General features: G+C 33.4%; 2 protein-coding genes across 7 annotated transcripts in view; one reads left to right on the top strand and one right to left on the bottom strand.

Annotated features, from left to right (window-relative positions):
• LOC111418597 (hulk) overlaps positions 1-14,544 on the bottom strand; it is a 79,281-nt gene that overhangs the window by 29,546 nt on the left and 35,191 nt on the right. For 5 of the 6 annotated variants that reach the window (XM_071195332.1, XM_071195330.1, XM_071195331.1 and 2 more), the window contains 2 exons: positions 2,883-3,105; positions 208-339 (listed from right to left, as the gene is read on the bottom strand). In XM_071195332.1, the coding sequence (XP_071051433.1) occupies positions 208-339; positions 2,883-3,105 (355 nt within the window). Of the gene's footprint in view, positions 1-207; positions 340-1,186; positions 1,532-2,380; positions 2,510-2,730; positions 2,782-2,882; positions 3,106-14,544 lie in introns of all 6 variants that reach the window. The other variant, XM_071195334.1, reaches the window with a different exon arrangement.
• LOC111416551 (general transcription factor II-I repeat domain-containing protein 2-like) lies at positions 3,826-5,993 on the top strand. Its single transcript, XM_023048608.2, has 2 exons — positions 3,826-4,214; positions 4,279-5,993. Exon 2 carries the CDS (start codon positions 4,285-4,287, stop codon positions 5,266-5,268), a length of 984 nt encoding a protein of 327 aa, XP_022904376.2. The 5' UTR covers positions 3,826-4,214; positions 4,279-4,284; the 3' UTR covers positions 5,269-5,993.

The following is a 14,544-nucleotide window of genomic DNA, read 5'->3' on the forward strand; positions in this document are numbered from 1 at the left end:
TCAAATACCACTAATAAGATAATATGTATATGTTTGAGAATGATAATGGAAAATGATAAAGGCTTAACCAAGTCGATAAAATTGGTTTTAAGCAAATTCTATTCTAAATAATCGTTTTCAGATTTTTTTTTTCTAAATAAACACCTTTATCAATTCAATCCACCCAAAATATAAAATTAAACAATTAAAAAAAATGTAATTACTCACAAAATATGACGGCTAAAAATTCTTTAGTCTCGATATACTTGAAAAGCTGTTGCCGATCAATCAATTCGATACTTTCATCGTTTTTTTGATCCATCATCCAATCCAAAACGTCGCCTTCATCGAGTAAATTACCTGAACACACGGAGAACACACACACGCACATTTGGAGATTTAAAAAGGTTTTTTTTGATTTTAAACGATGCGATAACAAAGTTCTGGAAATTGCTTTGTGTGGAAATAATCAAATAAAAGAAAAATCGAAAAATAAAAAACAACCTTCTTTATTATTTCGATAACAACTTGTAAAATACACTGTTCGAGGTGGTTCTTTAATATGCGAGGTGTTGGGCAGTGTGGTAGTAAACACCAGAGAGAGTAACGAATTTTAAAAAGGAAAAAAAAACTTAAAATAAATCAAAGAAAAAATAAAAACTTAACGTGAATAAAATAAGTTATTATGTTAGGTTTGATTGAAATTCAAGCATTTATACGGAAAATAACCTAAAATTATTTTTTAACAACATACACGTAGAGCCTTATTTGATCGTTTTAGGTAGGTATAATGTTTCCATAAAAATGCTTCTAAACGAGAAATTAAAAGGGGTTGGTTAAATCATTAAAATTATTATTAACAACAACAACAGCAAGATTCACCAGAAAATTTTATCCACACAATCTTTTTTCCTGTAGAAACTTGCCTCTTAAAAAAAGAGAGTATTTACAAAAATGAAGAAACCAAAAATAACTAATTAAAATGAAGCTAAGAAGAATGAGTTAAGCGTTAGAAAATCGATGGATCTCAGATCACAGAGCGTTTTTTTTTTCTCATTTAAATTTAATTTTTTTTTATTTATGTTTTTTCATTTTCAATTCTTGTGTCTCGTCTCATCGTTGATTTTTTCAACTTGAATCTTCATAATAATGGAACATGTCTCGATTAGAATAAAAAATGTCGTCTACCACCACCAAATATATTTACCCGTACCAAAAAATCCTTTCTTTCCTTTCCCTTTCTCCTGTTTACCACCGCCCGTCATCGTCTCCTTCTTACCTTCCTTCCCTTGGACATCCCTCAACGTTTTTTGAGAACCCACTGATTGCGGTAAAGGGTGTTTGCTTACTTTAACATCTTTTCTGACCTGTGTTAATGGTTTTGTGATCGTTGAAGAAGGTTTTTTAGCCGCAACCTGTTTTGTTGTTGGTGATATCTTGGCTACTTTCGATTTGGTTGTAGAAGATGAACTCGGACAGCACTGGTACGGTTCGAACGTATTCTTGGGGAACTGCCCTTTGCCCCCAAGGCCGACGTAGAAACAGCCGTCGCCTGCACGAGGAAGCAAAATGTCAGAATCACTCACAAAAAAAAATATTTTCATAAAAATATTATTATTATTATTATTAACGGAAAGACCTGGCATATGCGAAACAAATTCTCGGCGTTTGTTAGTTTGCTAATTCTCTCAACAAATAGAAAAAAACCGTTAACATTTTCTTTTTTCAAAAAGTTTTGGACGAGACAAGGAGTGAGTCTGACACTAAGTTCTGCATGCAGCTTGGCAACATCGGGTTTTCATTTTTTATCTTTTTTTTTGTTTAGGTCACCTTTTGAATTATTCAATCAAAAAGAAATTATGCAATGAGTTTTCTTCAACAAATATTCAACAAGAATTTTTCTTCTTCCTTAGAAATTGGGGCAGAAAACTGTAACACAACCTAATTTTAATAAAAAACAAGTATTTTTTATTATTAGGTAAGTAGGCAACCCAAATGACATATACGTCATAAATTTTTACGTTTTATTACAATAATGACATATGGGTTACCTACATATTAATTTAAAATATTTACAAATCTCTTGAATAGTGTTACAATGAATGTGTTAAAAGAATTCTGTCAAAAAATACTCATTGCATATTTCGTGACTTTAATCTTTGGCGAATTAAAAAAAAAGAAAAAAAATTAGGAATGACCTTGCGACATGCACACAAATAGATCACAGGATCACTCCCTACCCACAAAAAAATTAACCATTATAATATAGAAGCGCAATAATTCTCGAAGTTTCATTTCTTGTGATGTTCAGAGTATCGTTATCACTGTTTAATTTGTGTTTTTTTAATTTAATGCTTTGTTTGCGGAATTTACGTGGTGGAAAACTCGACACGGATTTTACCTGGAATCAGCCCCTTTATTAAATCTCGTTTATTAGACTTTTTCTCTTTGCTCTCATCATCGTCGTCGTCGTCATCGTCATCAGAATCATCATCGTCGTCGTCATCATCATCATCATCAGAATCATCACCTAAGAAATTTACGCATCATGCAGCGTCGAAGCAGCGCATAAAGATCAAAGAAGAAGGAAAAAGCAACTTTCAACAACGAAGGAAAAATTAAAGACGAATTTAAAAATTGGACACAAAAAAAAAACCAACAAAAAATAATTTTTAACCCGATTTTGCTTTCGCTCTCTCTCTCTCTCTCGCACATAAATTTTAATTAATTAGCCTACGAACGTGTTCTTACTTTTTTGCTCAATGAGCCATTCCAGAACTTTGTCCTCATTTTTGAGATTGCCTATAAAACAATTGTTCTCCGTTAGCGTATCCGTAAGTTATTGTTAAGTAATAAATTTGAATGAACCGCTTCCGGAGGGTACTTAAAATCTATTCGCTTACCATCATACATAATCGGAACTCCTGTTTCGTAATAAACCAAAGCGGGAAAACTGAAAATTCCTATTTCAGCTGCTAATTTAGCATCCTTCGATTTCACGAATTGGATTCCGTAATTGTCGGTGTCATCATCGATCGTTTCTAATTCTTCTAAAATTGCTGGACATTCTTTGCATTTATCGTCGTAGAAAAATACCGCCAAATGATCCACTTCATGAATTAAAGTCTACAACAATAGTTATTAATAGTTTCAATATAAGTAATATTTTTTTACTACAATCTAGCTCTAAATAACAATTAAAACTAGAACTAATACTAGCACTAGAACTAACACTAAACCTAGAACTAGAAACATTTGGGTTTAGCAGTCTTTAGAGACGTACGGCTTAATCTGAATGTTTCTAGTTCTAGATTTAATAATAGTTTTAGTTTTAGTTCCATAAAAATATACAACAATCTAGCGCTGAATAACGGTTAAAACTAGAAGTAACACTAGTACTAGATCTAGTGTTGCTTCTAGTTTTAGTTAAATGAGAACATACAACAATCTAGCGCTAATAACAACTAAAACTTGAACTAACACTAGCACTAGAACTAACACCTACCCTAGAACTAGAAACATTCGTGTTTAGCCGTCTTAAGTGATCAACGGCTCAACCTGAATGTTTCTAGTTCTAGATTTAATGATAGTTCTACTTCCATAAAAATATACAGGTGAGTCAGAAAGAATGGGAAATCCGAATACCGGAGACACTAGAACCTAAATATGACGATTTAACCTAACATCTCTTATACAAATGTCGGTGGTTTTCGACAAGGTGTTGAAAGTTAAATTCTTATTTCGAAATTTCTTGATAATTTTGAAGCTTTTTGTACTTGTTATAATATACAGGTGTCCCGTTAAGGGTACGGAGCTGCTGTATCTCGACAACGGTAAAGCCTAGAGCAGAGGTGTCCAAACTACGGCCCGCGGGCCAAACCCGGCCCGACAGGCGATTTTATCCGGCCCGCCAAGGATTTTGAAAAATTTCGTAAAATATAAATGTAGCGTGGCGCGTCGGTATTAGATCTCGCGCAGATGAAGAGCGCATTCGGTTAGAATGAGCACGGTATCACGCTCGAAAAAGTACAGTCTGGTATTCAAGTTTTTTCGGTAGTCGGCGATGCGACTCGGAAGCTCGACAACATGAATGATTTTGTACTCTGACTGTACGTAGGCGGCGCGGAGCGGCAGACTGCAGTAGCTGCAAAGCTACGAGATTGTCCACGACAAACCAAAAATTCGTCAGCCGCGGAGCTTATTTACATTCTTTACAGTTGATATATTGTAAATTGGTATGTTTAGATTTATATTTAATATATTATAATTTAATTATTATGTTAATATTATTTTTTAAAGTTGAACATGGAAACAAAAAGAAGAAAAGTAGATGAGGAGTGTCGCGTTTTTAAAGAAGAATGGGGATTCAAATATTTCTTTGTGCAATCGCAGTCAAAGAATGGCAAAGCTATATGTGTAATTTGCAATGACACTGTTGCTGTAATGAAGGAATACAATTTACGTCGACATTATGAAGCAAAACATGCTTCAGCTTACTCACAATTTAAGGACAAGCAGCGTACTGAAAAATTTGAAACATTGAGTCGTAGTTTGTCTTCTCAGCAAAATTTATTTAGGAAGGCAAACTCGGAAAATGAATCATTGACTTTAGTTAGCATGAAAGTTGCTTATTTGTTGGCGAAAAAAGGGAAACCCTTTATGGATGGAAACATCGTTAAAGAGTGTATGATGGAAGCTGTTGGGGTATTATGTCCGGAAAAGGTGAAACTTTTCAAAACGATAAGTCTTTCCCGCAATACTGTTGCTCGTCGAATAGACGATATTGGCAATAATATACTCCAACAGATTTCTGGGAAAGCACAGCGTTTCACTCACTATTCTATCGCGATGGATGAATCGACCGACGTTAGTGACACCTCACAACTTTTAGTATTTGTTCGTGGAGTTGACGACGATCTTAATGTCACCCAAGAATTAGCATCGGTTAACAGCATGCATGGCACTACAACTGGAGCAGATATTTTTAAGGAACTACAACAGACGTTGACCAAATATAACTTGGACTGGAATCGACTCCAAGGTGTGACAATTGACGGAGGAAGAAACATGTCTGGTGCGAATATTGGGGTGGTTGGGCTAATAAGAAAAGCTTGTGAAAGCGCAGGAGCAACAATACCAATTTTTCTGCACTGTATCATCCACCAACAAGCTCTGTGTAAAACATGTCGACATGAGCTGCGTTTTGAAACCAGTTGTTTCCGTCGTAAACTTTATTCGATCACGTGCACTCAATCATCGCCAATTTCGATCTTTCCTCGAAGAAATTGAATCTGAGTCTGTTGACTTGTCATATTATACAGCAGTTCGATGGCTTAGCTGTGGAAAAGTGTTATTGCAGTTCTTCAAGCTCAGAAAGGAAATTAAAATTTTTCTTGCGGAAAAGAATCACCCTGAAATGCTTTTATCGGATGCAGAGTGGCTCTGGAAGTTGGCAATTTTTGCAGATGTCGTGACACACGTAAATAACTTGAATTTAAAGCTCCAAGGTAAAAACAAGTTAATTTGTGATTTATTTGAGCAAATCAACGCATGCAGAGCTAAGCTGATATTGCTCGAAAGTCATATGACTGAATGTAATTTTTCCCATTTCACGTGCTGTGAAAAATTTAGTACAGAAACTGACGAAAGATTTCCCATCATATTTGCAGTAAAAGTAATCGCGGATTTAAAACTAGAATTTCAATAGCGTTTTTCTGATCTTGACATAAATTCAAGGGAAATTCGGCTGTTTCAAAATCCATATGACTGCAACGTTGGCGACGTTTCAAGTCAGTTTCAAATGGAAATAATTGATCTTCAAGCTAGCGATCAAATCAAGAACAAATACAACGAAGGAAAGTTGATCGATTTTTACAAATTTTTGGACGCAAAAGAGTTTCCAAATTTAAAGCAATTGGCTGGTAAATTTATTTCTATGTATGGCACTACCTATATGTGCGAACAAACTTTTTCCAGGATGAAGTATCTGAAATCTAAATATAGGGCAAATTTATCGGATGTTTCCGATTTGAATCCCAACTTTGAAGAAACTCTCCAGGAAAAAACCCAGTTCCACCATTCCCATTAAAAATTGCATGAAATAATTTTATAATAATATAATTTAGACATGTTTGTTTAGTATTGTTATATCTGTAATTTACTATAAAAAATAAAATTCAATGCTGCTTTACTCGTAATAAGGTTTTTTAATTCACATATTTACAATGCTTGGCCCCCGCTAATGAATTTAAATACCAAACTGGCCCTCGCAGCAAAAAGTTTGGACGCCTCTGGCCTAGAGGTTTGGGAAAAAAATCCTTATACGCAAAGTGGCCAAGAGAAAAAGCTGGAAATTATTTTGAAGTTCGTAATTCGACCGCTAGGGCAGGGGCGACGCGATGCGGTAAGCAAGCTAAGCACCGCATGGGGGCGCATTATGACGGGGGCGCCAACGCCGCCAACGTAGACCTCAATAATAAAAATTATTTTAAAAATTATTAAAAAAGAAGTAATAATAAAATGTTGACATTTTTCATATGCATGTATATGAAAATGTACGGTATATTAAGACAATAATTATTTTGTATACATTATTTCTAAAAAAAAAGTCTATACGACGACTAGGCGCTCTTTTGGACCCCGGCGTCTGGCGTCGCGTCGCCGTATAGTAGCGTCGTTGCGTCGCGTTTAGGGATTTCTAAAGAACAACTCGACTTGTTATTTAGATTTGCACATTAGTTTGTGTACTCTGGGTATAAAGTGTATCTCCTCTCGAAATCCATTGTTTATTTGTGAATTGTTCATCCGTAAATAGGTAAGTTTATGTTAGGTGTTATATTTACATTAAATTTATGAAATTAAAAAATAACCTGTAGTTGTCACCTAAAAATGTCGAAAAAACTTTCCGGATATCAAAATCGAAAACGCAAAGCGACCAGAGAATTGGAGTTGGACAAACAAAGAGACGATATAAAGAAATATTTGATGACAAAAAATGAAGTTTTACCAGTTCCTTCGAATGAAAATCTACGTGAAGATCAACTACCGGCATCTCAAAGCCATTCTGCAGACAAAAGCGCACAACATACTAAATCTCCTGAACCTGAAATCGAACCGCAGGGAGCATCTTCTGAAGAAACCTTATCCACATCAACAAAATTTCTGATTACTGATGATACACCAACATTAGATGTTTTGAACAATCTTCAAGATCCAGCTACATGGCCTCCAATAAATGAAAAAGTAAGAAAACTTTTAATTCAACTCGGACCGACAAAGAAACAAAACGTATTGTACCCATCTGATGATAACGGAAGAAAATTCAGCCATACATATTATTATCGTAAAATGCCAAGTTCGGAATCTGTTCCTAGAGACTGGTTAATGTACTTGGAAAAAAGCAATAGCGTATTTTGTTTTTGCTGTAAATTGTTTACCTGTCACTCATTGGAGAATATTAATACAAGCCACCTAATTACAACTGGATATTCTAAATGGCAAAATTTGTCACAAACTTTACATAGTCATGAAACATCTTTAGCTCATTTAAACAACTTTAAACAATGGGTTCATTTAGAACGTGCGTTGAAATCAAAACGAACAATTGATCAACAACAAGAAAAATTATTTAAGTTGGAAAAACAGCACTGGCGTGCGATTTTAGAAAGATTTATTGAAATTATAAAATATTTATGTTAAAAATGTGTTCCCTTGAGAGGAAAATCAGATCAATTATTTGTTAGAAATAATGGAAATTTTTTACAACTTGTACAATTACTGGTAAAATTTGATGTGTCTATGTCTAGTCATCTTCAAAAAACGTTACAAAAGAAATCTGTGCATTATATGAGTAAAGATGTACAGAATGAATTAATTGCTTTATTAGCTAAAAAAATTAAAGAAAAGATTTTATTGTTAATTCAAAAGGCAAAATATTTTTCAATTATATTGGATTGTACTCCGGATATCAGTAATACTGAGCAAATGACCATTATTATAAGATTTGTGTCAACTGATGACCAAGTTCAGATTCAAGAACATTTTCTTGGTTTCATTGACTGGTGAAGGTTTAACCAATAATTATATAATAGAAAAAATTAAAGAATTTAATTTAGACATCAGCAACTTGCGTGGCCAAGGTTATAACAATGGTGCGAACATGAAAGGGAAAAACAATGGATTACAAAGACACATCTTAAATATTAATTCCAGAGCTTACTTTACCCCTTGTTCTGCTCACTCCCTAAATTTAGTAGTCAAGGATGCCGCTAACTGCAACCACCACAATTAGCTACCATACTCGAAATACCTACTGACTTTCAAATCTTAGGTAACGTACGAAAAAGAAAACAAAAACGACAACTCGATTATGAACATAAGCATGAAACCCCACAAACACCAAGCGAGCGCTTTAAAATAAATTTCTTCAATGTAATTTTAGATACAACTATAAATTCCCTAGAAGAAAGATGCGAACAGTTAACAGTTCATAATAATTATTTTAATTTTTTACATAACTTAGGAAATTTACCGAATTTAAATACAACCGATCTTAAAAAACATTGCGACGACTTAGAGCTATATCTTACAGATGGAAAAGATAAGGATATAATTTCTAGCGAATTATTTAATGAATTACTTTATTTTAAAGACATATTCCTACCAGAATTAAATTCAATTAATACCCCTTTCAGTGCACTACGTTATATATATTTATAAAAATAATTTAGAAACATTGTATGTTAACTTAAGTATCGCTTTACGGGTTTTATTAACGCAACCGGCAACAGTTTCAAGTGGGGAACGATCGTTTTCACGGTTAAAAATTATAAAAACCTATCTTAGATCAACTTTATCACAAGAACGTCTTGTCGGACTTGCGTTGATCGCAATAGAAAGTGATGTATGTGATCAAATTGATAACAACGAGATAATTGAAAATTTTGCAAGTGCTAAAGCACGAAGAGTAAACGTTTAATGATTGTTAATATCTATTTTTTTAGATGTAAAATAGCATTTGTATTTTGTATACTGTATAAAAAATGTAAAATAAATGTAGTATCTGCTATTGCTTTTTATTTTAGTATTTAATATAAGTAACACTGGAAATATGTAAATTTAAACGGTACTGAAAATTTTTTAAACATTTTTAGAAGGGCGCATTTTCTAAGATCTGCATAGGGGCGCCAAGGGGGCTAGCGCCGCTTCTGCGCTAGGGGGCGTAACTGCCATTGAGAAACATAAAATTCCCGCTATCTCAAAAACTTAGACGATGAGCTATAATTTTGACAACATTATTTAATAGCTTGGATAATACCGCATCGCTTTTGTTTTGCGATATTTCTCATATCTGTCATAATAAAGGAGGGGGAGGCCAATGCGTTTTTAAATGTTTACATTTTAATATCTCCGGGACCATTCAACCGATTTGAATATTTTTGATCTTGTTTGAAAGAGCATTTTATGCTCTTTTAAAAGATATTTTCAGTAAGAGCGCTTGGTTTAAAAGAAATAAGCTAGAGGGCGTTATATGCAGCGGTTACATATTTTTGTGATTTTTGAAAGAAAGTTAAATGGAGCGGTACTATTTATTTCACAGATCCTTAATCACCTTAAAATTTGCTAAATTTTAGTGAAAACCGCATCTCGATATCGTCATCCGTTCTCGAATTATAGAAGAAAGTGTTAAAAACACGAGTGCCATCAATCGGATCCAGTTACCTCATCGAGAAAAACAAATCATATAACCATGGTAACTGAAACATGTCATTTACTAACGCAGAAGCGTATGATAGAACGTATGACGATTTATTTTGAATGTTTCGAATACGATGCAATTGCATGACAAAAATGTGCAATGCAATTACGACAAAGAAAGACATTTTTCTCTAGAAGTGTTTTTAAGATTGACTTAGCGATTACGGAAAACTGGCAACATGTATCCCATTCAGACATCTCTATGAATTTGTAAATCACATTAGTACACAATGCGATCCCAAATCCAAACCTTTTATCACAAATGCTATGGATGCATGAAGCTTCTCTCCACAAGCTAGTGTAAACTTGCATAATATGCATTCTTGGTTCGAGCAAAACCCACATTACTTTCACCCCTTTATCTAAATTATTTTATTATTGGGTAGACTAAACGACCTGACTTTTCAAGAAAAACCAATAACCAGGGAAAATATGACAAAACACTAAATGCCAGTAGAAACGTGTCCAGGGCCGAGACCTAAACTGTGCCTTATTCGTCGAAACTAGATTAAATAAATGCATCGAGGTTTACGGAAGGCATTTCGAACATTAGTGAGCTATTTTTGTCAAAAACTTAAGTTATTCTAAGTGTTTTGGTTTATTTTGTTTTATTATCATTGTTGATGTTTCATTGATCCGTTGGCTTTTAAACACGCCTCAAAAGTAATTTTGAAGTAGTTGAAGCTTGGATAAAGTGTGAAGCAAGGGTCTAGATAATAACATTTTTGTACTCTCTTATTTGTTTCTTGAGGTAACTTGATCCGATTAAGATATACGAATTTTTAACATTTTCTTCTATAATTCGAGAATGGATGGAGATATCGAGATGTGGTTTTCACTAATATTTAGCAAATTTTATGGTGATTAAGGGTTTGTGAAGTAAATAGTACCGCTCCATTTAACTTTCTTTCAAAAATCACAAAAATATGTAACCGCTGCATATAACGCCCTCTAGCTTATTTCTTTTAAACCAAGCGCTCTTACTGAAAATATCTTTTAAAAGAGCATGGAATGGTCTTTCAAGCAAGACCAAAAATATTCAAATCGGTTGAATGGTCTAGGAGATATTAAAACGTAAACATTTGAAACCGCATTGGCCTCCCCGTCCCTTATTACGAAAGATATGAGAAATATTGCAAAACAAAAGCGATGCGGTATTATCCAAGCTACTAAATGATGTTGTCAAAGTTATAGCTCATCGTCTAATTTTCTGAGATAGAAAGAATTTTCAGAGATCCCTTAACGGGACACCTGTATAGTGAATAGTGATTTAGTTTTAGAGCGTCTGGTAGGTCGTGTAAAAGCTCGTGTAGATGATCTTCAAGAAAACTTAAGTACACACGTCCATTTAACTTGGGAGGGAATTCAAATGGATCGATGAAAAAATTGGCACCACATCAACATTTACTTTAAACTCGTGTTGAAAATGACATTCCCTCACAGCATGTGGATTCACAGAATCCCATAATTGATTGCTTTTCCAGATGAAAACGGCCCCGTCTTGTAAATGTCGCTACATCAGTGAACAGAATCTTGTCAAGAAAATTTTCAGTAGGCATAATGTAGGCGTGCTGCATGATATTGCGGTAATAAGTTTTGAACGGTAGTATAACATGGCCGGATTTTTTCTTTTTTTACTCTACACTCTGATGATTGACTTATCCCGGTTGCAATCGGTTGCAATCGGCGGGTACTTGCAGACGGATTTTCTGCAACTCGAACCAGGATCTCTTCTTTTTCATCGACGCTAATTTTTTTTGTCGAACCACTGTTACTTTAAGGACGAAAAGACCCCGTTTCGCCAAGGCGATTGTAGAAATTCCTAAATAACTTATGATTAGGTTGCCTTCAATCTGGATATAGCTTTAAAAATCTTCGACCTGCTGCTAAACCATTAAAATTGGTTTGAGCAAAACAACAAATTGTATCTCGCATATCACTATTAGAAAACTCATTATGTCGTGGCATTTTCAAATTGGTAATAACTTTATTGTTGGTAAAGATGATTATTACACACGGAAATTAGAACAATGTTGACAATTAACAAACAATTATCGAAACATGAGCATTTTAGAAGTAAAAATAAATTTATCTACAACTATTGAATTATCTATTCGTTACACATTTGATTTTTGACGGGTAATGACACGCATTACCCATGACTGACAAAGTGTTGAATAATGAAGCCATTATTCCACAGTTCTGATACAGCCTACTAATAAAAAAATGAAACATTAATAGAAATGACAGCTTTCTTATATTGAGGTTATGTCGGAAATGTCTATCAAGTTTATTTTTTTTCGTTTTTTTGATTTTTTTTTCAAAATTAAATATTTGTAGATAAAGTATAGTATTCAACTTGCGTATAATGGATGTTATCCACTCAGATTACAACACTCGCTCGCTTTGCTCGCTCGTATTGCAACTTCATCTTCGTGGGCCGCCATTATACGCTTGTTGAATAATATACTATTAAACATTTAAAAGTAAATAATTCGAAAACCGATAGACTTAGACAATTTAAATAAGAGTACCCTTTTTATGTAAAAATGAACGCTCTTTGTGATTTGTAGCTCTTATTAGTCGTAGCTCGACAGCCAAAAAAGTTATGATTTGATTTATCAAATGAGCAGTGTGTATCTAGCTCACTCTACGAGCAATCACAAAATAAGTTTTAAATTCGTATTTCTCATGCCCGAAAACATAAAACTACCAAATTTTATGTTAATAGTACAAAAAGCTTCAAAATTATCAAGAAATTTCAAAATAAAACTAAATCGTCATATTTTGGTGTCTAGTGTCTCCGGTATTTGGATTTTCCATTCTTTTTAACTCACCCTGTACAGGTGGCCAAAAAAATTTGTAAAGTACTACATCTCGGAAACTACTCGTTGTACACACTTGCGGTAAAAAATTTAATAACTAAAGTGACTAAGAGAAAATCCTGAAAATTATTATCAGCTAGGGAGCGCAAGCGCCATCTTTAATTAACAACTGCGGGTTTTCTCGAAATCCCGCTATATTAACATAAAAAAAGGGTATATGCCTTTTAAAGCTTATATAAATTATAGTTTTTTTTGTTAAAAACTTTTTGCCTTATCTCTAAAAATAAACAAATGCCAATAATTTCAAAATGACTAAATGGACTATAATAAACTTGGTATCGTTGAAAAGAGCTTTTCTTGGACTACAAATCCTACCTTATTTGAAGTGATTGTAAGTTAGTACATCAGTATTTTTTGATATTACAATAATAATTGTGAATTTTCTTAGAAAAGTTAAATCTATTGGTTACTTTCTTTTCATGAAAAAATGAAACCTAAACATGAAAACCACGCCTCGATATCATGTTCCTAACCTAAAATATCGGTGAAAGAAGATTTTATAAGAAAATTTAATGGATTTCGATCAGTTTTTTTATGTGCCTTAGTTTAGAAGATACTTCACCTCACTTTGGAGATCATTCCACATTCTATTGTTTTTTAGTCCATTTAGAAGCGAAAATTTAAATCATATTGACAAAAATAAAGATTATTTTAAACACATAATAATTGCAAAACTAACCACTACTAATTGCCCTAAAGAAATACCACTTTATTTTTAAAGATAGGGCAAAAAATGTTTTAACAAAAAACTATAATTTATCTAAACTTTAAAATACACATACATTTTTTTATCTTAGTACAGCGAAATTCCGAGAAAAACCAGAGAAAAACCACATTTTTAAATTCAAGATGAAACTTGAAAATAAGTCTCTACAAGGAGTAGTTTCCGAGATACAGTACTTTGCACGGTTATTTTGCCGCCCTGTACAACAAACTAATGCTGAATAACACTTAAAACTAGAAGTAACACTAGACCGAGAACTAGAAAGTTGCTCAAGACGGCTAAACCCGAATGTTTCTAGTTCTAGGTCTAGTATTACTTCTAGTTTTAGTTCAATGAAAATATACAACAATCTAGCTAGCGGTGAATAACAACTAACACTAGAATTAACACTAGCACTAGAAGTAACACCAAACCTAGAACTAGAACCATTCAGGTTTAACCGTCTTAAGAGACTAACAGCTAAACCCGAATGTTTCTAATTCTAGATTTGGTGATAATTCTATACATTTTCAAGTTCAAATTAGCACCAATCAAATTTAAAATGGCATTAATCAACATCAAATTAACATTCAATAATTTAACAAACCAATCTTTAATTCGTGATTAACATTTTAAATACATAATTTTATACTTGGTAATAAACAATATTGTAAACTCAAAAGGTGACATCCTCCATGTTTAAAATAAAGGTGATGTGCTTTTAAATTCCGGCTATACACCTGTTAGAGTTAGTTATGTACAGGGATCCTTACATTCTAGCGCACAATAACTTTTGTTCGATATCACTTCCCCCAAACAAAAGCCAACTAATAATTTTAAATTTACTAATAATCAAGAAAATTTTATTTTTTTCAAGTTTTTACGAAAACCATACATTTGACATATAGGTATAATGACAAAGGTCCCTTATTTTTCAGCGTACAATACGCTGGTGAAGGAAAAAATTGGGGTTGCCATTTAAAAAAATGTAGTTTTCGACTTTTCGAGATAGGGAAATTCTGCGCAAATTTCTGACCTCCTGTATAATTTTTTAAAAAACTTTTCAAAGATTATATAAATTATGAGTCTGTTTACACACAGAGGACTTACATCCTGAGAATATTTAGCTAGACTCGAGTGTAATTTCGAAAAATTATTCTTATTGTCAAGGGTTACTTCTGCCAAAGTTTTCGAAAAAACTGAAATAATTCAAAAATGATG

The sequence above is a fragment of the Onthophagus taurus genome, chromosome 3, assembly GCF_036711975.1.
Source record: "Onthophagus taurus isolate NC chromosome 3, IU_Otau_3.0, whole genome shotgun sequence".
In the NCBI taxonomy this organism is placed as follows: Eukaryota; Metazoa; Arthropoda; class Insecta; order Coleoptera; family Scarabaeidae; genus Onthophagus; species Onthophagus taurus.